General features: G+C 42.7%; 1 protein-coding gene across 3 annotated transcripts in view; it reads left to right on the forward strand.

Annotated features, from left to right (window-relative positions):
• The window catches only part of dnajc13 (dnaJ homolog subfamily C member 13), a 37,805-nt gene extending 16,422 nt beyond the window's left edge, over positions 1 to 21,383 (forward strand). For 2 of the 3 annotated variants that reach the window (XM_071915047.2, XM_071915050.2), the window contains 44 exons: positions 657 to 756; positions 1,018 to 1,125; positions 1,350 to 1,505; positions 2,347 to 2,403; positions 2,528 to 2,649; positions 2,910 to 2,985; positions 3,204 to 3,299; positions 3,421 to 3,561; positions 4,746 to 4,763; positions 6,754 to 6,836; positions 7,066 to 7,219; positions 7,451 to 7,554; positions 7,657 to 7,816; positions 7,930 to 7,992; positions 8,083 to 8,184; positions 8,357 to 8,461; positions 9,008 to 9,210; positions 10,098 to 10,182; positions 10,306 to 10,460; positions 10,596 to 10,641; positions 10,760 to 10,914; positions 11,102 to 11,303; positions 11,497 to 11,612; positions 11,979 to 12,057; positions 12,149 to 12,284; positions 12,674 to 12,858; positions 13,222 to 13,296; positions 13,405 to 13,524; positions 13,937 to 14,332; positions 14,455 to 14,568; positions 15,012 to 15,128; positions 15,514 to 15,691; positions 15,840 to 15,931; positions 16,050 to 16,149; positions 16,258 to 16,332; positions 16,439 to 16,551; positions 17,013 to 17,182; positions 17,345 to 17,387; positions 17,476 to 17,649; positions 17,782 to 17,961; positions 18,382 to 18,522; positions 18,623 to 18,766; positions 18,921 to 19,020; positions 20,143 to 21,383. In XM_071915047.2, coding sequence (XP_071771148.1) covers positions 657 to 756; positions 1,018 to 1,125; positions 1,350 to 1,505; positions 2,347 to 2,403; positions 2,528 to 2,649; positions 2,910 to 2,985; positions 3,204 to 3,299; positions 3,421 to 3,561; positions 4,746 to 4,763; positions 6,754 to 6,836; positions 7,066 to 7,219; positions 7,451 to 7,554; positions 7,657 to 7,816; positions 7,930 to 7,992; positions 8,083 to 8,184; positions 8,357 to 8,461; positions 9,008 to 9,210; positions 10,098 to 10,182; positions 10,306 to 10,460; positions 10,596 to 10,641; positions 10,760 to 10,914; positions 11,102 to 11,303; positions 11,497 to 11,612; positions 11,979 to 12,057; positions 12,149 to 12,284; positions 12,674 to 12,858; positions 13,222 to 13,296; positions 13,405 to 13,524; positions 13,937 to 14,332; positions 14,455 to 14,568; positions 15,012 to 15,128; positions 15,514 to 15,691; positions 15,840 to 15,931; positions 16,050 to 16,149; positions 16,258 to 16,332; positions 16,439 to 16,551; positions 17,013 to 17,182; positions 17,345 to 17,387; positions 17,476 to 17,649; positions 17,782 to 17,961; positions 18,382 to 18,522; positions 18,623 to 18,766; positions 18,921 to 19,020; positions 20,143 to 20,240 — 5,437 coding nt within the window. In that variant the 3' untranslated portion in view covers positions 20,241 to 21,383. The remainder of the gene's footprint in view (positions 1 to 656; positions 757 to 1,017; positions 1,126 to 1,349; positions 1,506 to 2,346; positions 2,404 to 2,527; positions 2,650 to 2,909; positions 2,986 to 3,203; positions 3,300 to 3,420; positions 3,562 to 4,745; positions 4,764 to 6,753; positions 6,837 to 7,065; positions 7,220 to 7,450; positions 7,555 to 7,656; positions 7,817 to 7,929; positions 7,993 to 8,082; positions 8,185 to 8,356; positions 8,462 to 9,007; positions 9,211 to 10,097; positions 10,183 to 10,305; positions 10,461 to 10,595; positions 10,642 to 10,759; positions 10,915 to 11,101; positions 11,304 to 11,496; positions 11,613 to 11,978; positions 12,058 to 12,148; positions 12,285 to 12,673; positions 12,859 to 13,221; positions 13,297 to 13,404; positions 13,525 to 13,936; positions 14,333 to 14,454; positions 14,569 to 15,011; positions 15,129 to 15,513; positions 15,692 to 15,839; positions 15,932 to 16,049; positions 16,150 to 16,257; positions 16,333 to 16,438; positions 16,552 to 17,012; positions 17,183 to 17,344; positions 17,388 to 17,475; positions 17,650 to 17,781; positions 17,962 to 18,381; positions 18,523 to 18,622; positions 18,767 to 18,920; positions 19,021 to 20,142) is intronic. The other variant, XM_071915048.2, reaches the window with a different exon arrangement.
• Positions 21,384 to 22,741: the final 1,358 nt, after the last annotated feature.

The raw sequence follows: 22,741 nt of genomic DNA on the forward strand, positions 1-22,741 counted from the left end.
CTGTGTTCTGCTTTCATCTCAGGCTTTCAGACAGACACATCAGAAGGGAGGTTATGTCACCTCACTTCACTAGAGCTGTCTGCCTCGATTTGCCTTGCCCTTCCACTTCTCACCGTCTCACCCTCTTTTTCCTGTGTCTCCGTCTCTCTCCCTCTTACCCACTTATGCCCCTTCTATTCTTTACATTTCTGTATATCTTGTATATCCAGGAGACGATTGTTCTGGGTCACTGAGATGTATGGGAGGAACTGTATTTATATTCTTTGTTCCTGTGGAGTTATGAATGAGCCAGAACTGGGTTTCCCGAAATATTCATTGCCAAAGCAGTTTGGTGTTTCCCTCCCACGACCACAAGACAGAGATGATGATAAAAACAGGCTTGATGGCTTCTTTTGTTTTAAGGAACAAATTGTTGTATAATGTGACACTCAGTAGTTCAACAAAAGATGTGAAAGTGGGTTAGCAAGAGGAACAGCAAGCAACTTTTGAAGCTATGAATGTTTTTGGGTAACCAACCCCAGACCTCTTTAAATGATATTTGTATACTTTACATTCCATACAAATATGAGGCCATACAAATATGAGGCCAACCTTTTCAGTGCATGGTCCATTTAGTAGCGTTGGTAAGTTAGTGAGTGTATGTTTGTGTGTTCCAGGTTCAGAGAGAAGTTGGGAGTAAAGACGGTAAAAGCTTTAAAAAGGAACAACAACGGTGTGACACATGCTGCTATAGACATGCTCTGCGCCCTTATGTGTGTAAGTGTCATCTAAATCTGGCATCTGCATTCATTCTGTTGCTAAATATCAACCGTTCAGCATGGGGCAGGTGTGTTGCTGCTATTGCTGCTGAATAATCGTCCTTTATTTGCAACAAAGTTAATTTTAAGTACTGTTTCAGTAATACTGAACGGTTCTTCAATTTCAAGTATGTTTGTAGAAAAAACAGACTTTGAGTTCCATTGATTGATAACTTTGTTGTTGTTTGCCTGAGACCTTTCCTTTCGTCTTTTCCCACAGCCAATGCACGATGACTATGACCTGAGGCAGGAGCAGCTGAACAAGGCCTCGCTGCTCTCCTCCAAAAAGTTCCTGGAAAACCTCCTTGAAAAATTCATCAGTAACGTGGTACGCTTCTCTTCACTGTCAGACCGCAGGCTACATTCTCTCGCTATTATTATCCACTGGAAAACGGACAGAGAGCTGGTTGCAATAGTTGCAATCAGAGTTCAGGTTACTTTAAACATTTATAACCTGTAGGGTCAAAAGGTTTCTTCATATAGTTTCACCAACCACTTGTCTTTTTCCAGTTCCCCATTTCTCATTTGTTTTTCATTCTCCTGTTTCTCCAGGACCATGGAACAGGAGCTCTGGTCATCAGCTCCTTGCTGGACTTCCTGACCTTTGCCCTCTGCGCCCCCTACAGTGAGACCACTGAGGGCCAGCAGTTTGACATGCTGCTGGAGATGGTTGCTTCCAACGGACGCACGCTGTTCAAACTCTTCCAGGTGGGGCAGTGAAGGAGCATAAGAGTAGAAGTTGGGTAGATGCTTTGTAATTAGACTTGGATGGACAGTTATGAGTTGAGGAATGCTGCTATCGTGATTAGAGTTGCAACAAATGTTTATTTTGATAATTGATTAATCTGAGAATGATTAGATTAAGATTCTCATCTGTGATGAGAGATTAATCAATTTATCCGCTCAAGAAGAAACCCGAACAGTGCCTTTACATTGTCGTAACTGTAACTAACATTGTCGGTACTTCTACTGCACTTTAGCATTGTGCTATGAGTTGTTAAGAGCTCTGCAGTGCGCAACATTGATTTTTGGTTTTCTTAACTTGTCAGAAATAAAAATATTGCATCTAAAGTTATGTCGTGCTACTAGCACCACTGTGCTAGCAGATTTACACTTACTGTGAAGATGCTCTGCCATCTTCTACACCGGGATGTTTTCTTTTCAGATGCTCAGGCATGCTTGTTGTGCTGTTATCGTGAGCCAAGTCAATCACAGTAGGCATGTTGCCGCATTATCAGGCTTTTCCTTGAAATGCTCCCATACTTGGCTGTACTTTAGTCTGTGTTTTGAAGACTTGTTTGAGGACTCATCGTCCTCAGAGCTGCTGCATGCATCAGCCATTTTCAAAATGAAAAGAAAAAGTGGGAGAGGAAGTAGGCTTGAGAATCTTTTTATGACAAATAGAACAACAAAAATACTACTTGATATATACTGTATATATTTTTATTGGCGTACTGTTGAATAAACTTTTCAGCCCTCATGATAGTAAGATGACTGATTTATTCAGTAGATGCTTGTGTATTGAATTGTGTTGTTTTGTTACCTCCAGCATCCGTCTATGGCGATAGTGAAAGGAGCAGGTCTGGTGATGAAGGCCATCATTGAGGTAAGACTTGCCGTGGGTTAGGTGCTCTACAATATTGGTCTATTGTGATGATTTTAATGATGACTGGATGGTCTTAGGTGGTGTTGGACAACAGTGATAATGAACACACACCTTTGTTTATTAGGAGGGAGATAAGGAAATAGCCACTAAGATGCAGGAGCTGGCTTTGAGTGAAGGGGCTCTGCCAAGGCATCTGCACACCTCCATGTTCACCATCAGCGCTGACCAGAGGATGCTTACCAACAGGTCAGAGCTACACACAAACACACACATATACACACACACACACAAAACAGTCCATTGGATTTGATGATGACTTCTGCTGCTGCTGGTGGATCTCTGGTGGTTTTAAAGACTGATTTACTTTCACATTTTGGCACTTAGCTGGCACTCTTATCCAGAGCAACTTTCAATGCATGCAACAGTACAAAAAGCTTCAATTCCTAGATCAGTAAGATTAAAAGGCAAAACAGCTAAACTGTTGATGTGTGATGTTCCTCTGACAGGCAGCTGAGTCGTCACCTGGTGGGACTGTGGACAGCGGAGAACCCCATTGCCATGAACCTGCTCAAAAGGATACTGGTAGGGCTCCAAATCAACCCAGTTCAGACTTTCAGATAAATATTTGATCACTGTCCAATATTCATAACAGAAGCTATTAGTGTAATGATGGTGGTAGAGGCAAAGTACTTCAGGATGTAATCCAATGAACTTTACTGGCAGCTGAGGCAGCCTGTTTAAGTCCTCTCTCCTTACCTATTGCACTTTGCTTGTCTTGTTCCTGTCTCATGCTCTCCTAGCCGACAGGCCTGCTGGCCTACCTAGACAGTCCTGACCCTGTCCCAGAGAAGGATGTGGACAGAATGCACATCCGTGACAACCTGAAGATCGCCACGGTACCTGGACAAACACATCACAGCTGTGAATTTGTCAGAACGAGCAAAAAGCTCATTTGTATTTTGGGAATATTTTCAAATTTTTAAATACTCGTTGTCACTGTATCTTTGTTTGCTATAGGACCAGCTGGGCCGCAACAAGGTGCCTGAGTGGCAGCGGATGGCAGGCAAAGCAGCCAAAGAGGTGGAGAAGTTTGCCAAGGAGAAGGCAGATATAGTGCTGATGCACTGGAGAGATAAGATGGGCATTGCCCAGAAGGAGGTGAGGATTTTCTCCTTCCTTTTCCTCCACAAAGGGGCTTAGAGGTCAGGGGTTTACTTGTTCTCCACCAGCCAGCTACTGCTACTGCTGCTGACTCTGTCTGCTCAGCCGTTTCTGACTCTTGCTCCTCCTGCTGGTGCTGAACAGTATTGCAGAATACAGAAGCACACTTAATAGCACATGCCTTTGAAATGCTGCTGTTATTTAACATGGAGAGTGGTGCCAGCTTGTGACAGCGCTGATGCTACCTGACTTTGGGGAAACACTTTATGTCAAGATAAAATCCCTTTTTGATTTTTTTTTATCCCTTTTGAAGATTCATGCCTCTTGCTCAATGCATTCTTTGCCCTGCGAATTGTTTGTGCACTTGTTCATGTATGTTTCACATATACCATTATGTTTGTCTTCCTGACACATACTTTCCCTCACAGGTGTATTTTTTGTGCACCAGAGACAGTTGTGGTGAGGTGTTGAACATGGGCATAGTATAGTTCCACTCTAAGGGTCACCTCTTTCTCTTAGAGGATAACTTTGCTAGGATGGTCTCTTCATGCAATGACATGTTTGACTTTAATGTCAACATTGTTAGCATATAGCTGATGGAGCACAGTGAGGATTGAAACTGTGTGGGACATTCTTGTAGAAAGTGTGTGTGGGTTGTCAGCTGACCAGGTCACTCATTAACAAAACACTGTTTCTTTGGCCACGGCTGCCTGCTCTCTGGCTTTCCTTCAAATCTGAAATCAAATCTACTTTCAAATAAAGCGGGGTATAACCTCAAATCTTATTTCACCTGAGTTTCACCAGGCTTCTCTCTATTACTCTCCTTTAATGTGTTGACTTGGCTCATAATGCTTAAGCTGATCAACAATATATTTTGGACTGATTTTTCACTCTATATCCCCGAATCACAGCAAGCATTTTACTTTTGCTACCACATGCTGTATGAATATTTGTTAGCGATTCATTAGTTAGAAGTTAGTGTTGGAAAAAAAATACATCAATCTATTGGATAGTCAGCTGATGATTCTGGAGAATTTAATGATAGTTTTGGATGTCAACAGTTTTGTATCAGTATTTGAGATCCATCTCTGTTTGATCCAAGGAACAATAATCTCTCTGTGTTGTCTCTGCCCCACCCTCCCTTTGTCTTGTGTGGTTTTCTCTGCTGTCAATCAATGCAGCAGGACAGAAATAACCTGGTAAGTAGGACTGACCAATGGGATCCATGTTCCCTCTCTTGACCAAACCCTCTTGCCATATTAGAACTCATGTGACGCATTGGGTGCGTTCTTTAACTCGACCGGGCGATGACCTTAACGGGACCTGTAAGGATGGAGTCAACCAAATGAGATGAAAAAAACATTTGCAACAAATGCAAAAACAACAAAACATGACTAGGAATATGTTGTGAAGTAGAATAAAAAAGCAAAGACAGCTTCTTGTCCTGCTGAAGATAATAGAGATGCTGGCACACAGTCTAAACTGGCATAAGTCCTACATTATTTGTGGTTGTCATTGCACATGTTTTGAGCCATGCCAACCTGATGATTAAATGTGCTACATGTAGCATTTTTGCATCAACAAATTATTACCACATTAATTTTGAGACAGTATAATTACTGTAAACAAGGGGAACATTGCAGAGAAGATTGGCAGCCTCTACTGGCCTCTACAACTGCATATTATATTATTTGGGATGCGGGAATTGCGGTCTTCATTTTGAGAAACACAAAATTCTTCATGTAGCTCCTTAAAGTACACAACTGACGATGAACCAGGTCGCCCAGCAAGGATTACAGATCGCACCCAATGTTGGGATCCCATTTGGGTATTTGTGTTTCATAAGATTATTTTATGTGTTGTGATGATGACGCTCTTGTTTTTTGGTGTTATGTCGCCTGTCCCTTTGTTCTAACATTCTGCATAAGTACTTCATTGTCAAAAACATGCTTTGTTACATTATTAAACAATCACAGTACACACTGGTGCAGGTAATTAAATTTCTGGTGCTCTACTCTGTGTAAAATGTTGGTCATATCGTCATCATTTCAGCTTTAGTTCTCAACACTAATTGGGCCCTATCTTACACCCAGCGCAAAGCACAGCGCAAGTGTCATTGCTAGTTTCCGATCGACGCAGTTGTCATTTTCACACCCAGCGCCCACGTTGTTTAAATAGCAAATGTACTTGCGCCCATCTTTGCGCCCATGGGCGTGTTGGTCTTAAAATGAGATGTGGTCAGGCGCATTGTTGGCGCATTGCTATCTTGAGGCAGCGGAAAGTGATTGCGCCATTGACCAACAAAAACCTGGTCTAAAGTCTGGTGCAGTATTTTCCTACTATTTAAAGGGCGCATTATTCAGATGGTAAGATGCGTCTCTCTCTCTCTCTCTCTCTCACTCACTCACACACACACACACACACACACACACACACACAGCGTTACCATGCAAAATAGAAAAATAGGATCATCTACTATGAAAATTTGCACTTTACTTCGTTCCTGACATGTATTTTGTTGCCAAATTGCCATATGCTTTCACCATTACGCAGTGCCAAATTTGCAACGTACATGTCCCGTTAACCATCATCACACATTGCCAATTGCTAAATACGCAACCTACAACCAAGAAAAACAACACAGTAAATATGTAAAAAGCACAGCCCAACAAAAAGTCATGAAAATAAACTGCAAAGGCATCTTACCTTCACCCGACGCACAACATAGGCCTACCCGACACACACACACATCGCCATCGCGCACGAGCAGATCTGTTTCCTCAGCAGAAAACCGTTCGTTTCTCCAACTTGCCGAATCCGCTATTTAAATAGCAATGCGCCAAGGTGCAAGCGCACCTGGCTGTTAAAGGGAATGGGAGATGACACTCTGATTGGTTGAGTTCATGTTACGCCCAAAACACACCTATGATTAATTAAGGGACTTAGTACAACCCCTTTGCGCCTTGCACCTTACTTTGCGCCCACATTGTGCGTCGTTTAACTAGCAATTTGGATTTGGACACGCCCTAAATGCACTTGCGCCACGCGCTTTAGACCATGTGCCATGGATGTTTAAATAGGGCCCAGAATGCCATTGACTGGAAAAGGACAATCAGTATAGGCTATGGATAATAATAGCATGACCACAAACAGTTCCTCAAGTCGTTTGTGTCTTTTGGTTGATTTCAGAACCCCAACCAAAAGCCTGTCATCCTGAGGAAGAGAAGGCAGAGAATCAAGATTGAAGCTAACTGGGAGCTTTTCTACTACAGGTACCACATGGCCTGCTTAGAGAGATTACACCTTACTCTAGCTGTGTAAATTCATTATCTGGTAATTGTGTGGTGCTGAATTGTTTCTTTGTTATAGCTGTTGATGGACACACAATGGCTGTAGGATAGGGAAGGGATAAAACCTGTGACCTGTTAGTTATGGGACAGTCTCTTCAACCACTGTTTCACCATGCCGTCCTGTCCTGCCCTGCCCTTCACTCTTCTCCAGATTCCAGCTGGATCACGCACGGTCAAACCTCATCTGGAACCTGAAGACGAGGGAGGAGCTGCGGGACGCTCTGGAGGGGGAGATGCGCGCCTTCGGTGTGGACCGGGAGCTCGGCAGTGCCAACGTCATCTCGTGGAACCACCAGGAGTTTGAGGCGAGTGCCATCTGGGTCTCGTGACCTATGATTTAATTCCGATAAACAACATGTGTCATGGATCTTGGAAAAAATCCTGCAACATTCAGAAGGCTTGCAAGGCTACAGGGGAGAGTTAGGACTGACCAGTATATCCTAATACCACTATGAAACTCAGAGAAGAATACAGCATTAAGCCTTTAATTGATACAGATAGCTCAAATCTATGCATATTTATGTTCTTCTTTGCAGGTGAAATACGAGTGCCTTTCAGATGAGATAAAGATTGGGGATTATTACCTGCGTCTGCTGCTGGAGGAAGACGAAAATGAAGAATCGAGTGCCATCAAAAGATCGTAAGACTACAATATAACAACCCAACCAATTACATTACTGTTATTATTGTTCAGTGCAGGTTCCCAAAAGAGTACTTATGCTTCTCCCTTTCTCTCTCTCAGATATGAGTTCTTCAATGAGCTCTATCACCGCTTTCTGCTCACACCCAAAGTTTCGATGAAGTGCCTGTGCCTGCAGGCCCTTGCAATAGTCTATGGGAAGTGCTGCGAGGAGATTGGCCCCTTCACAGACACAAAATACATTGTGGGCATGCTGGACCGGGTGAGTACACACATACTGTCAGTGCAAGGTTTTTTTTAAGGGTAAGACATTGCCATTATTTGTTTTGGGTTTTTTTGTAATGCCTTTTTGCTAACAGACGTCTGTGTTTACAGTGTACAGACAAACTGGAAAGAGACAGACTCATCCTCTTCCTCAACAAACTCATTCTCAACAAGGTAAGCTAATGTCTTTGTCATTGCACAGATTTATCCTATTCTTCCTTTCTCTTTGTTTTAATGCCTAATCAATTCATTTGGTATCTGCAGAAAAATGTGAAGGAAGTGATGGACTCTAATGGAGTGCGTATCTTGGTGGACCTGCTGACCCTGGCCCATCTGCACACCAGCAGAGCTACTGTGCCACTACAGGTAAACATATGACTGTAGTTTTTGTGTTGTGCTGTATTAAAAGAATGTTAATAGAGCGTGACACTAGAGATTTTCATTCAACTTTGACCTCTCTGCTAAAATCTCAAATCAGTGACTGTATTTAACTAGTCTAGTCTGTCTGGAGTGTCAGTGCTGTTCTTAATTCCCACAGAGCAACGTGTTGGAGGCAGCACCAGACATGAAGAGGGAGAGTGAGAAGGAGTGGTACTTTGGTAACGCAGACAAGGAAAGGAGAGGACCCTTCAGTTTTGAGGAGGTATGTGCTCTTCTTATTATATCCAGCACCTTTCACTGTAAAACTAGAAGGGCACTCGGAGAGCGCAGACCTCCGCCAAGGTTCGTGCTATTATTGCTTGTTCGTGAGTCGAATCCGGATCCGCTCCAAAATTTAATGGGTTCTTCCTTGGCCCATGCTACACCCTTCCACGAAGTTTCATGAAAATCGGGCCAGTAGTTTTTCCGTAATCCTGCTGACAAACAGACAAACAAACAAACGGCACCAAAAACATAACCTCCTTGGTGGAGGTAATAAGTGTGAAGATTTGTCAGTGTTAAATATGTGTATATATAAAATAGTAAAACTGCAGCAATTGATAATGTAATAACTGCCTGATAATGTAATAACTTGTCAAATTGTAATACAAATTTCCCTCTAAATGAGTTGAAAATGTAATAAAACCTTAATGTAGTTTGCACCTCACTGGCTTTTCTTTCTTTCTTTTCTTTCTTTTTTTCGAGTCAAGCATCTCTAGCATCTTTCAATTTTGTCTTTTTAACATATTTATGTTTTTTTCTTTTCCAGATGCAGGAGTTTTGGAACACGGGCGTCCTGACAGCGAAGACGCGGTGCTGGGCTCAGGGCATGGACGGCTGGCGCCCCCTGCAGGCCATCCCCCAGCTGAAGTGGTGCCTCCTGGCCACGGGGCAGGCAGTGATGAACGAGACCGACCTGGCTACGCTCATCCTCAACATGCTCATCACCATGTGCTCCTACTACCCCAGCAGGTGGGGGGCACAGATCATGTCTTTCTGTGGCTGTGTGTGTGGCAGTTCCCCAAAAAGTACAACCTTTCTTTACAACTTTCTTTGCTCCTAGGTAAAGAAAGGACAGTTCCAGTCCTCGTTTCTGATTGGCTGAGTCAGTTTGGAAGCCATTGTGAAATACCCAATAAACACACACCTTTGCCTGCAGAACACAATCACCATTCATACAATTCATACCAGTACTTATGTCACTTAGTAACCACATTGTTTAGCTATGATACAAGAAAAGTGTAGCTAGGCAGGAAAAAATATGTATTATTGATTAAATTATGGTACACTGTTTCTGTTACACTGGTCTGTTACCACTGCTTTATTAAAGCTTAGTGCCTGTTAGCTGCTCTAAAAAACCACAGCCTTTCATGGCTTATTGCTTAAATTTCAATAATAAGCCACGAGAGGCTGTACTTTGAAGTGAGTTTAGAACAGCTAAGAGGCGGTGTGAGGCACACAAAATGGAGCATAGGCTTTGATGTCTTATTGCTTTTATTAAATGGCCATAACATACCAGTATAATGAGAAAAGAATAAACATTTTCAATAAATCTTTTATTTTTATTTTTTTTAACAATAGAAATGATTAAATGCTATTCTTCCATTAAACAATATAGTTCTCGTATCTGTATGAGTGGTGATTTTTGGTTGACGCATTAATATTCAGACTAACGGGTCACAGATGTGCGTTTATTGGATATTTAAGAAGTGCTTTGAATGTGACTCAAATCAGAAGAGAGGACCAGAACTATTTGCTTTCTAAACAGTTGGAAATCTCTATTGCCTGTTAACCCCTTACCTCTGCTCCCTAAAAGTAGACCATGAATATAACATACCTCTTTAATTACTGTTACCCAGGGACCAGGACAATGCCATTATTCGTCCTTTGCCTAAGATCAAGAGGTTGATCAGTGACAACACTTGCCTTCCTCACATTGTCCAGGTGATTACACAATTTGTATCTGCTTTGTGCGTTGCTCAAATTATGCCATGTCTATATTTGGTGAATTGCTTAGTTAAAGAAAATGACACGTGTTGGTGGTTTCTCTCCTTTCTTCCTTTCCAGCTGCTGTTGACCTTTGACCCCATCCTGGTGGAAAAGGTGGCCAACGTTCTGTACCTGGTGATGCAGGACAACCCCAACCTGCAGCGCCTTTATCTAACTGGGATCTTCTTCTTCATCATGATGTACACAGGCTCCAACGTGCTGCCTGTTGCCAGGTGATAACTCGCAGACGTAGACACACACACACACATATGCAAATACACATTCTGTACCAACATCCTCATACATGCATTTTTTTATGTGCTGTTATTGATATTGGCCTCTGAGACATTCCTGCTGTTTTCCTCTAGGTTCCTGAAGTACACTCACCTGAAGCAAGCCTTCAAATCAGAGGAGGTAAACTGGGAGTTGATTTATTTCAGATACAGATATTTTGTTCCTTCTATATTAAAACAGATTTGATCTTCCTCCCTCCATTTCAAAATGGCATGTGCCTGTCGTTCCTCCTCCCCAGGCCAAAGGTCAGGACATCGTGCAGCGTAGTGTTCTGGGACCGGTGCTGCCTGAGGCCATGGTGTGTTATCTGGAGAACTACGAGGCTGAGCGCTTCTCTGAGATTTTCCTGGGAGAGTTTGACACACCTGAGGCCATTTGGAGTAGCGAGATGAGGTAGAAATGTGTTTCTGTCATGTCTAAGTAGTACACTGTATAAAACCTAGAATTGTCTATCCCAATATTACCTCTTTCATACAGAAAACCCAGCAACGAAGAGATATTTAGAAATGCAGCAATGCAAGTCGGCATGTGGTTTATGGAAGTTCTGTTTGATAGTTTATGATTGTATTGTCTCCTTCAGGCGTATGATGATTGAGAAGATAGCTGCCCATCTAGCTGACTTCAGCCCCAGGCTGCAGAGCAACACGCGGGCGCTCTACCAGTACTGTCCCATCCCCGTGGTCAGCTTCCCCCAGCTGGACTACGAGCTCTTCTGCAACATCTACTACCTCAGACATCTGTGTGACACCAACCGCTTCCCCAACTGGCCCGTTCGAGACTCTGTATGTCTGCCTTTTTTGTATTTTTTACCCTGCTTGCATTTCTGAAATGCCTCTCAACCATAGTTGTATGTGTCTGTATATTTTCAGAGTTTTAGATAGAAAGGTGAATAGAAGAATAGTCCAAGCAATGGAACAGGACAGTTTTGTAAGAAAGGGTTCCTCTTAATATTCTGATCCACCATTACCCCTCCAGGTAAAGCTGCTAAAGGACACTCTTGAAGCCTGGAAGAGGGAGGTAGAGAAGAAGCCTCCCTCCATGTCTGTAGACGACGCCTACGAAGTCCTCAACCTGCCCAAAGGACAAGGACAGTAAGTGGCCTTTGATTTGTTACCACTGCTCTGGAATTATGAATGAGTCCCTCTCATTATATGTTTCCTTTTCAATTAATCATTATTCATTAATAGCAATGAACATACAGTATGTGACCTAGCATGGAAAAGCAGGCATGATGTGATGTTTTGTTTTTTTTCCCCATAGATTATTGAACTTTAAAATGTTGTATTACATAATAGGGGTCAATAAATTATTTTGTTTTTAAATTAATTATTGAATCTAAAAAGTGAATTTTGATCGAACTTTTTTTCTCACATAAAATGGGTCTCCTGTCAAGTTAAATGTCAGGTTCTTGGTTCTTGACATTAAGTGTGTCTTTATGTTTGTCGTTTTGTCTTCAGGCATGAGGAGAGTAAGATCAGGAAAGCCTACTTCAGACTGGCACAGAAGTACCATCCTGACAAGAACCCAGAGGGCAGGGTATGTATTATGATCATTACTGACATGATGTGTACCTTGTGGCTTAGAGTGTCCACAGGTTTGATTTTTGTCGTGTTTTTTTTTTGTTTAGGACATGTTTGAGAAAGTCAACAAAGCCTATGAGTTCCTCTGCACAAAGTCGGCCCGAATCATAGATGGCCCAGACCCAGAAAACATCATCCTCATCCTCAAAACCCAGAGCATCCTCTTCAACCGGCATAAAGAAGGTATGGCTCTGACTGTTAAAGGAAACATCCAGCCTAAGACACTTCAAAACTGTTAAAAAAAAACAACTGTTGCCAATGTTTCTTGCATTTATGGGCCCATTTTGTTGTTCGTGGTGTGTACTACTGTCCAAACGTAGATGACGTAATGTCATGTTGAGATATTTCCAGCACAGCTACAATAGAGTTTAATAGCAGAAAAATGTTCAGCCACCTAAAACATCAACAGTAAACACCAGGTTTTGGTGTCAGTCCCTCAGAATCAAAGAGCGAGGGCTTCTTTCTAGACTCACTATTTGGCAAAGTGAATTTGGGTGAAGGTGAGTTGCTCTGTGGTGGAGATGTTCAGCTAATACTCTCAATCCTGTGGCCTCTTCATTGTCTATAAACAGAACTGGAACCTTACAAATACGCCGGTTACCCCATGCTCATCAAGACCATCACCATGGAGACAGGGGATGAGCAGCTCTTCTCCAAGACCTCTCCTCTCCTCCCAGCTGCTGCGGAGCTGGCCTTCCACACAGTCAACTGCTCCGCCCTCAACGCCGAGGAGCTGCGCCGTGAGAACGGCATTGAGGTACAGACACATTAGCAATTCCTGAAATATCAGCCAGGGTTAATCAATCTGGATGCAATGTTCTGGGTTTGGTTCCGGTCCAGGACCTTTGTCGCATGTCATCCCTGTCTCTCTCTCCCAGTCTTTCCTGTCTCTCTAAACTTTGAACTGTCTAATAAAGCCAAAAATGCCCAAAAAATAATCTTTAAAAAGTAAAAAAAAATAAAAACATTCCAGCTGTCCACCTACTTGCATATACAGTCAGGGTGGGAAGTTACTTGGAAGTCCCACTCTGTTCTAAAAGCCTGTTGAGTGAAAGTGGCTTATGAAAACATAGAAAACATTGAATGAATGAATGAATGATTCACTATTGTCTGTATTTAGATGTTGTTGGAGGCCCTTTCTCGGTGTGTTGCTGTATTAACCGCCTCCAGCAAGGCTGAGGACATGGCTGTCCAGGTAGGATGATTACAATATACTAATTAACACAATATTCAGACCATTTTTTGTCTCTCCGGAGGTGACGACTGTACTGCCTGTGGTGATGTACAATTTTGTTTGCCACAGGTGTGCGGGCACATCTGTAAGTGCTACAGCGTAGCAGCTCAGTTTGAGGAATGCAGGGAAAAGATCATTGAACTGCCGAACATCATCAGGGACCTCTGTCACATCCTCTACTATGGAAAGGTAAGGATATTGCACTTAATAGTTTTCGCTCATTCTTCATAGTATTCTCTCTGTATCTAGAAATAAGGAATGATGAGAGGAATGGGGAGTCAGTGCAGTTTCTTAACCATGTCATAAACTCTGGGCACAACACTTCTTAAAAGTGCTGCGTGGTGAAACACAATGTAAAATGCAGCGTAGAGGCCGGTAGCGGCTGCCAATCTTCTTGCCGACCGTTTTTTGTTTACGGTAATTATACTGTCTCATAATGCGGTAATGATTTATTCATGTTAAAATGATACACATAGCACCTTTTAATGTTAGCCTTATACTTGCTCTGCAACCAGACTCCTGCTTACAAGTTTTCAAGTCTTTACTCGGATGTATTTTGTCTGAACAGTGATTCATGTTCTGTCCCCTCGCCTCCTCTCAGGGTCTCCCGAAGACAGCAGCCCTGGCAGTACAGTGCGTCAGCTCCTTTGCAGTGGACTTCTTCCTACAGACCCATCTGTACCACGCCGGTGTGCTTTGGCACCTGCTGGTCCATCTCTTCAACTATGACTACACTCTGGAGGAGAGCGGCGTGCAGACTAGCCAGGACACCAACCAGCAGGAGGTTGCAAACAGTCTGGCCAAGCTCAGCCTGGTAGCCCTCAGCCGTCTGGGAGGCTACGCCCAGACACCACACACCCCGGAGGGGGGAAATCCTGTGCCAGAGACTAACGGAGTGGACGGAGCACCTCCAGAGAACCCCACCATCCGCAAGAGCCTGGCAGCCATGCTGACGCCGTACATCGCTAGGAAGCTGGGAACAGGATCTCCTGCTGAGGTCAGTTGAACAGGTGGATAGGTGGGGTCATAGCCACATATATGGGTAGACATGTCACAAAGCTTTTGCATGCATAAACACAAACAGCAGCTTGTGTTAAACGTTCCCTGCTGTGTGTTTAGGTTTTGAAGCTGCTGAATAGTAACTCAGAAAACCCCTACCTGATCTGGAACAATGGAACACGAGCCGAGCTGCTGGAGTTCCTGGAGGGACAGCAGGAGGGCAACATCAAGAGGGTAAGACTGACTGAATGACTGTCTGAGTATGCATTATCTACAGGGTTCCTACACAGGTCTGGAAAGTATTGAAAATGAATTTGATAATTTCCAGGTCTTGAAAAGTTTGGGAATTGGATAAAAAGTCTGGCTGTCCTGATGCACTTCAGACTATACATTGTATGTTGTAGATCCCACTGTCGTTTTGCATAGTGTGATATTTCTGGTTGTGAAGGAACATCTTCAGCTATATAGTGATATGACTTAGTTGACATTCATATGGCCCAGCCACTATCAATATACATCATATTGAACACTGACCAAATTCTGTAAAGTTAGTCAAGAAATTAAGGATTGCAGTATGGAAGTATGGAATTTTGAACCTTGTATCTAGATGGTTGTGGTAATTTGGTTATTGCGTTTAATATATTTATTCATGCATCATCTCTGTGGTCTCTTTCTAGGGAGAGAATGACAAAAGCTTTGGTGCAGAGTTTGTGTTCGGTGATCACAGCAAAGAGCTGATAGTGGGAGAGATCTTTGTCCGGGTCTACAACGAGCAGCCCTCTTTTCCACTTGAGGTGAGTAGAAGAACATTGTAGTACTATGACCCCTTTCAATCTGCTTATTTTATTGTTTTCCTCTCTTCACCACTAAGATGCATAATTAACCAGTCTTCTGTAGTCTGTCAGAGGGTTTTTTTGTTGGGAATCAAGCCAGGGAACTTACACTTTGGACAAAAAAAAGCACAAAGCTGATCACAACAGATGGCATCTTTAAACTCCGTTCTGTAACAAGCATCTTCATCGTACAGTCTATGAATATTGAACTTGGCATGAAGTAATGGCGGATTTCATCTTCAATATTTGTTCCCATTTAACAGGTCAACAGCTTTAGTTTCAATATAAAATAAACCATAGCCTCTTGTAATGCTGTAATAATGTCTTCTACCCTCTCTGTGTTAAGTATCCCAAGGCATTTGCGGCCAGTCTTCTGGACTATGTAGGCTCCCAGGCCCAGTACCTCCACACTCTACTGGCCATGAGCCAGAGTAACAAGGTTGAGTCCCAGCAGCATGCAGAGAGGCTCCGCTTCGCTGAGATGGCCCTGGAGGCTCTCCGCAATGTCATCAAGAACAACCCTGGTGAGACACGACACTTGTCCTGGTCCTACTTTGTCTCAAGAAGAACACAAATAACCTATTGTTGAATTCAAGTGTACAGTTTATGTGTTACTTGAAATTCTCTATTTTGGAGCACCTGTTCTAAGCACTGTTCTCCGTCTGATTACAGGTTCCGAGTCAGAGTGCATCGGCCATTTCAAGCTGCTCTTCTCCTTGTTGCGGGTTCATGGAGCTGGCAGAGTGCAGCAGCTGGCTTTGGAGGTACAGCCAAACTCTTCTTAATCCTTATTGTCTCTGAAAGAAACACATTGTCTAACTCTAAATATCCCTGTTTTTTTTAAAGTCCTTACCTTTTTAGTTGTATTGGGTTCCCCTACAGGTTGTGAATACAGTGACGTCCAACCAAGAATGTGTGAGCAACATTGCTGAGTCCCTGGTGTTGTCCAACCTTCTAGTGCTGCTGCACTCTCTCCCTTCCAGTAAGAAGACATACTCGCTCTAAGACAGAAAACAACTCATTGTCTTACTTTTGTGTCCCAATGTTGTCTCTTTGGAGTAAAACATCTTATTCTTTTTGCTACTTTTAGGCAGGCAACTTGTGCTGGAAACCCTGTATGCCTTGACCTCCAACACAAAGATAGTCAAAGAGGCTATGGCTAAAGGTAGGCATAATTCTAAATTTTTTTGTGTGAAAAGTATTCCCTATTTATCTGAATGCAGAGTTCTAGGCTGCTGATGGTAACCTGTCTGTTCTCTGTTGTTTTCCAGGTGCTCTGATCTACTTGCTGGACCTCTTCTGTAACTCCACACACCCGCAGGTTCGCTCGCAGACCGCAGAGCTCTTCTCCAAGATGACCTCAGACAAGCTGGTTGGGCCAAAGGTGAGTCTGGAAAGAATCATAGAGTGACTTGTCGTTATGTGTTAGGTCCACAGAACACTGGAAACGTAATTACTGGCCTTGCCCAGTCATGATGTAGTGTGATATAAAACGATTATCCAGTTCGAATTGGGGAGACCTAACAAATCTTATGAGCCATCTTTTGACCAGGGAAACCCAGTCAAAATTGAGAATTTAGATTTCTCTAAGTGTTTATTTCTTCTGCATCTTTCATTCTCCTGCCATGTTCCACTGAAAACAAGCTACCCCCTCTCCTTTTCTAAATGTGGCTGTAGCTTATGCTGGTTTACATGATTTGGGAATATTTGTTGGAACGACTTAAAGCAACCACTTGGAAGTGTTCATGCATATCATATCATATCATATCATATCAAATGTGATGATTGAAGTTTTTATAGACTGTTGTCGCTCTCTAATCTTTTTCATCACTTGCTCTCTGCCAGGTGCGGCTGACGCTGATGCGTTTCCTTCCCGGTGTGTTTATGGATGCCATGCGAGACAACGCCGAGGCAGCGGTGCACATATTCGAGGGAACACATGAAAACCCTGAGCTCATCTGGAATGACAGCTCCAGGGAGACTGTCTCCACCACTGTCCGAGAGATGATGCTTGAGTATGACTCCCTATTTAACCAATAGCCAAAGTTGTAAAGTACAGTAGCCAAAAGGATGACAGGTGTGATATAATATCCTAGCATAAGTTGGGTATTGCCACCATAGCCATCTAAAATGATGCTCTTAATGTCATGTACTTTGCTTTCTCTAATCTTTTCCAGGCACTTTAAACAGCAGAAGGATAATCCTGATGTGAACTGGAGAGTAAGTGCAATAATGCATAGATGCCATACAGTAGCCACATGTTTTATATGCTTGAATGTCACATTAAACTCTTTGATTGTGTGTTCAGTTGCCAGAGGACTTCACTGTGGCGTATGGAGCGGGACAGGGCGAGCTGGAAGTGGGCGGAGTCTTCCTGCGTATCTTTATTGCTCAGCCAGGCTGGGTGCTGCGCAAGCCGCGAGAGTTCCTCGTGTCGCTCATGGAGACGGTGACTGAGCTGCTGGAGAAAAACAACCCCAATGTGAGAAACAGAAACACACAGATCAGTTGATTGTGCCAAAACAAAGTAATGATGTATATGTGATGCTCCCGCTAACTCAGTTTTCTCGCATCAGCATTATCACTTCTTACCATCACCTCTGGTCTCGTGCAGGGTGAGGCCCTGGAGACGGTTACCACGGCAGCAGTGTGTCTGTTCAGCACGCAGAGCCAGCTGGCCGACCAGGTTCCTCCTCTGGGTCACCTGCCCCGCATCCTGGCAGCGCTCAACCACAAGAACAACGCCGTGCCCAAGAGCTCCATCCGCCTCATCCACGTGCTCTCTGACAACGAGGTGAGGTAGCAGAGCAAATAGGTCACTCAAGCAGAACATTTAGTTTGGCAACCAGCTGTTCCACAGTATGTCACAACATTCAAATGACTCCTATGTAGGTGTGGAAAAGTATGGAAAATGAATTAAATCATTTGTGGGTCTTAAAAAGATTGTTAATTGCACAAAAATCATAAAAACTGTTAGGGGAAAAAGCTTTTAATTTCCGATATAGATATGAACACATATTTAATGCATTTGTAGACCCACTGTTGCATCACACTTAATGATACTGGTTGTGAAGAATTAGAGTGATATAGACCAGCCTCTATCACCATACACCATATTGAATGGCTTGTTTTACACAGAACAAGCCCATGAGTTTGTCTCCTCGCTGCATTGTGATACATGTTAACATAATGTTGTCCTGTTTCGTGTGAGCAGCTGTGTGTACGCTCCATGGCCTCTCTGGAGACTATTGGCCCTCTGATGAGTGGGATGAAAGTTAGGGCGGACATGGCCGGATTGGCCTGTGAAGCTCTCAACCGCATGTTCCAGAAGGAGCAGACAGACCTAGTGGCCCAGGTAAACTGTCTCCATTGTTTTTATTTTCTTACACCATGTTTTCATTGTCACTAAATATTATTTCATTGATAATGGATGCATGTTGTCATGAACTCAACAGGCTCTGAGAGTGGAGCTGGTTCCGTACCTCCTGAAGCTACTGGAAGGAATTGGCCTGGAAACATTAGACAACCCTTCAGCCACTAAGGCCCAGATAGTAAAGGCTCTCAAGTCCATGACACGCAGTCTGCAGTATGGAGAACAGGTATAGTAGGACACCATGACCAGCAGCATTATTGATCACAACTGTTGGATGGATAGTAGCACTGTTGTTTTAATCTTGTTTTAAGTTGATCAAAATTCCACTGTCCTGGTTATTTATCTAATTTGAAACCACTTCACCAACCTCTGCTTTGCAGGTGAATGAGATTCTAGCCAGGTCCACAGTGTGGAGTGCCTTCAAAGACCAGAAACATGACCTTTTCATCTCAGAGTCTCAGACCGCAGGCTACCTGACAGGTACAGTATTGCTGTAAACCCACAATTACATACTCCACATCACAAAACCTGACATTTGCTTGACAAGCAAAGGCGTTGAAATATTTTGTTGTGACAGCCAATGTGCTTAAAAGGTAAGTCTTGAGTGCCTTTCTCTGAGCTGATGTTGAATCTTAACGCTTGCCTTTTCCTTAAAACCACCTTGTGGCTGACTCCTCACTTCTGCTTAGTGCCTCTCTTACACCCTGCAACCTCTGCCCTTCCCTTCCTCTTTCTCCTCCTCCACATTTCCTCCTCAGGGGTTTCCACTCCTTCTCTCCTGGCCGCCAGTAGCCCACTGCGAGGTGGGCTCTAGACACCCGAGCTGGGCCCTCGCAGCCCTCCTCTCTCTTGCTCTGACGCAGGTAGACTTGGACCTCGCTCCTACTGCCATCCCCCGCCTCTTTACCTCCATTGTTGTCCCACACTCCATTTTCCATTCCCACCTCTCCATCTTCGCAAGTCTGATTGTGAGAAAATAACATCTCTGGCATCAGTCTATAACACACCATCTACATCCCCCTCCACCGACTCTGCACCATATTGCCAATATTGTGATTGACCTACACACACTAGGGCTGGGCGATATGGCCTGAGATTAATATCACTATATACTGTCACATTTATCTCGATAACGATAAATGAAGCGATAATTTGTTTATTTTTCTAACCCCGGTGCAGAAATACTGCATTCACCATTAGCGTCATAAATAGAAAAGGTGTGCTTTTATTTTGAAGGTAAACTCACCTTACTTCCAGTCTTATTCTGCCTGTCTCTGGCTTACTTGACGCAGGCGATTCTACACTAGCTATGCTACTTTGAAGCATGACAGTTTAACTGAAGCAACACAAATGAAGCTGTTTATGTAAAGTTGGCTACTTGACAAATGTATTTACCGAACATACCGACATGTAGAAATTTTGGTTGGTGAGAGAGTGCCAGTGTCGGTTTTGGTAAATTCGCGGTATATTGCCCAGCCCTAACACTAGTTTATGTGTTTTAGTTTAGGACCTCCTAGTAGCTAACCACTAGTACTCCAAATTACTCGCCCGGTCACACGTCTCCCTGTGTCTTATCCACTCTTATCTTCCTGCCGCCTCTAGGTCCAGGAGTAGCAGGCTACCTTACAGCAGGAACTGGCACCACGGTAATGTCCAGCGTCCCTCCCCCTGTGGACAACGACATTGGAGACCTGGGCTGACGGACACACAGACAGTCAACGGCTCCGGCGCCCAGACTGCCCTGCAGCTTCACAGCCGCAGCTCCCAGAGACTGTTCAGCTCCCAGACGAGGGGATGGAGAGAGGGAGACGGAGGAGAGCGGGCCGTCACTGACTGTCACCAAAATGTCCGCAACACCTCCTTTAGTAACACTCTCCACCCCCCCACCCCCCAGCACCCTCCCACCCTCCAAACGGCACTCAAGTTTTCATAAACACTTTCTAATTGTTTTAAATGATGACCACATTTGTTTTTGTTTTTGTGCTTCTTTCTTGTTTCTTCCAATGACACAAAATAGTTTACTTTTTGTATGAATATATTTTTTACTCTTGATTTTTTTTTTTTTTTGTGGGATAAAGACATTGGAAGACTGAGGGTTATTATATATAAATGAAACCCGTCTCTCCTCCGTTGTCACCTTCTTCCTCTCCGTCACATCCTGATTGGCTACACTTACCCTTAAATCCAGTCTAATTGGGGGAACTCGGCCTGGTTTGAGATCGCAGGACGAAGACGCCTGTCCCCTAGCAGAACATTCGTGACACTTCAGTGCACAGGACCTATCCGCCTCTTACATTAATAACATTTAATTTACTAGCTCATAATGTTGGATTATTGTATGGAAAAGGAAAAAAAATGCTAAAACTGGAGAAAATTGTTGTGTATTATTTCTCTGCCCCATTTCTCCACAAGGAAACCTCGCTTGAACCCCAAGACTGATGCTGACCTGATCTGTTCTAGTTTGGTCTGGCCCCATGAAGCTGCCCAGTCTCTGCTCCCCACTATAATGATCTTGATTCATACTTCATTCTGATCTCTATTTGAAGGCTACCCTTTCTGCCTCAACTTCTTTTCTATGTAATTTTCCTTCCCCCAGAATGCAAAAAGCACTAGAATATTTATAGGTGAATAATAACCTTTTGCCACCGGAAAAGAGCTTCTGCTAAGACATGAGGAATGATACTGACTGATTATGAATCTATGTGAAAGACTAGTGCAATTGTGAAATGTTCAATGTAATATTACGTATATAAACTTTCTATATTGAATGTACATTAAAAAAATAAATAAATCAGTCGCACTTGTACATAAAATTTTAAGAATAAAAGGGAACCCACAGTGTTGTTCTTTTGTATTTGCATTTGTGTTTGTCAAAGTAACAGATTTCAGCAGAGTGAGCGGTGTTTATTGTCAGTCTTCCAAGAACAACCACTCACATTTGAAGGCGAAAATGGAGAAAATGAATGGGGATATTTGCAGGGAGTAAAGTGACCACTAAAGGCATTGTGCAGCATTGTAAATTCATCATGTCATCATCTGGTGTTTTTCTTCAAATCACAGCAAGAAAAGTCTACACTTCTTGAATCTGATGTAAAATTACAGATTACATTGAATTAAACATGACAGTGAGTAAATTGCCATATAACACAGGCAATTACCATATAACACAGTAACACAGTTACCTGCAGGCTATTAAAGACAAAATTTAGTTTTTGGAGGGTTTTATTGTAATAAACTTGTAGATAAGTTTATAACCTGTAAGATAAACTATCGTAAGATGTAGTTTAGAAGCTTATCTACTCAAAAACAACTGTTCTGCTTAACTTTTCACAGCTAATTATGCATGACAAAATATCTTGTGTTTATCAGTGGGAAAACAAGAACATTTTCCCAGATGAATGCCTCCTGCAGGAGTGCTTGTTTAGAGACAGAGATTTAGGTTCCTTCCCTGGAGGAAGATGGGAATAAAAGTTTATTGGATGAAGCGAAACCTGAAAAATGTTATCCTAAATCAGCTCTTACAAAATGATGTGGTCTCAGTGAGATGCCCTTTTGCTGCTGAGAGACTTCCAGTAAAATTTGCCAACTCATAAATAATTCATAAACAGGCCCAATGCCTTGCACTGTCTTGTTAAAACTATTCTCCTCACAGTTGCGTTTTTGTAATAATATATATACAATCCTGTGTCAGTGGGTAGATAAAAACATTTTGGCAGAAAATCAGTTGCTTAATAACTAACCATGAAGATTTTATATAAATACAATGCTCCTGTCACTAGTAAGGAGTATAGTATGGTAACCACAATGCTTTGTGGTACTATGTCTTTATCACAACACATCTGCCTTAGTTCTGACAGTACTTCACAGATAATTACTTTCTCAATTATCAGTGTAACTATTTTGAATTTTAAAAGTAATACTTAGTCTATTGCTACACCTGTTGATAAATATTGAATGAAACATTTTATAGGCCTATACTTCCCAACAAGAGTTTTGGTTCAAATTTGTACATAAATATTATGTAAATTCCATCATTTGCAAACCCCTTCTGAAAATACACAATAGTTTTTCCTTCTGCGGATTTATGGAGGAAACATTTGAACATGTAGCCTACTTTGATATTCTGTATGGATTTGCAATTGGATCTTGAATTTAAAAATCTTAAAGAGATAAATTAGAGACAGATACTGATTTCATATTT

The sequence above is a fragment of the Centroberyx gerrardi genome, chromosome 22, assembly GCF_048128805.1.
Source record: "Centroberyx gerrardi isolate f3 chromosome 22, fCenGer3.hap1.cur.20231027, whole genome shotgun sequence".
Taxonomy (NCBI): Eukaryota; Metazoa; Chordata; class Actinopteri; order Beryciformes; family Berycidae; genus Centroberyx; species Centroberyx gerrardi.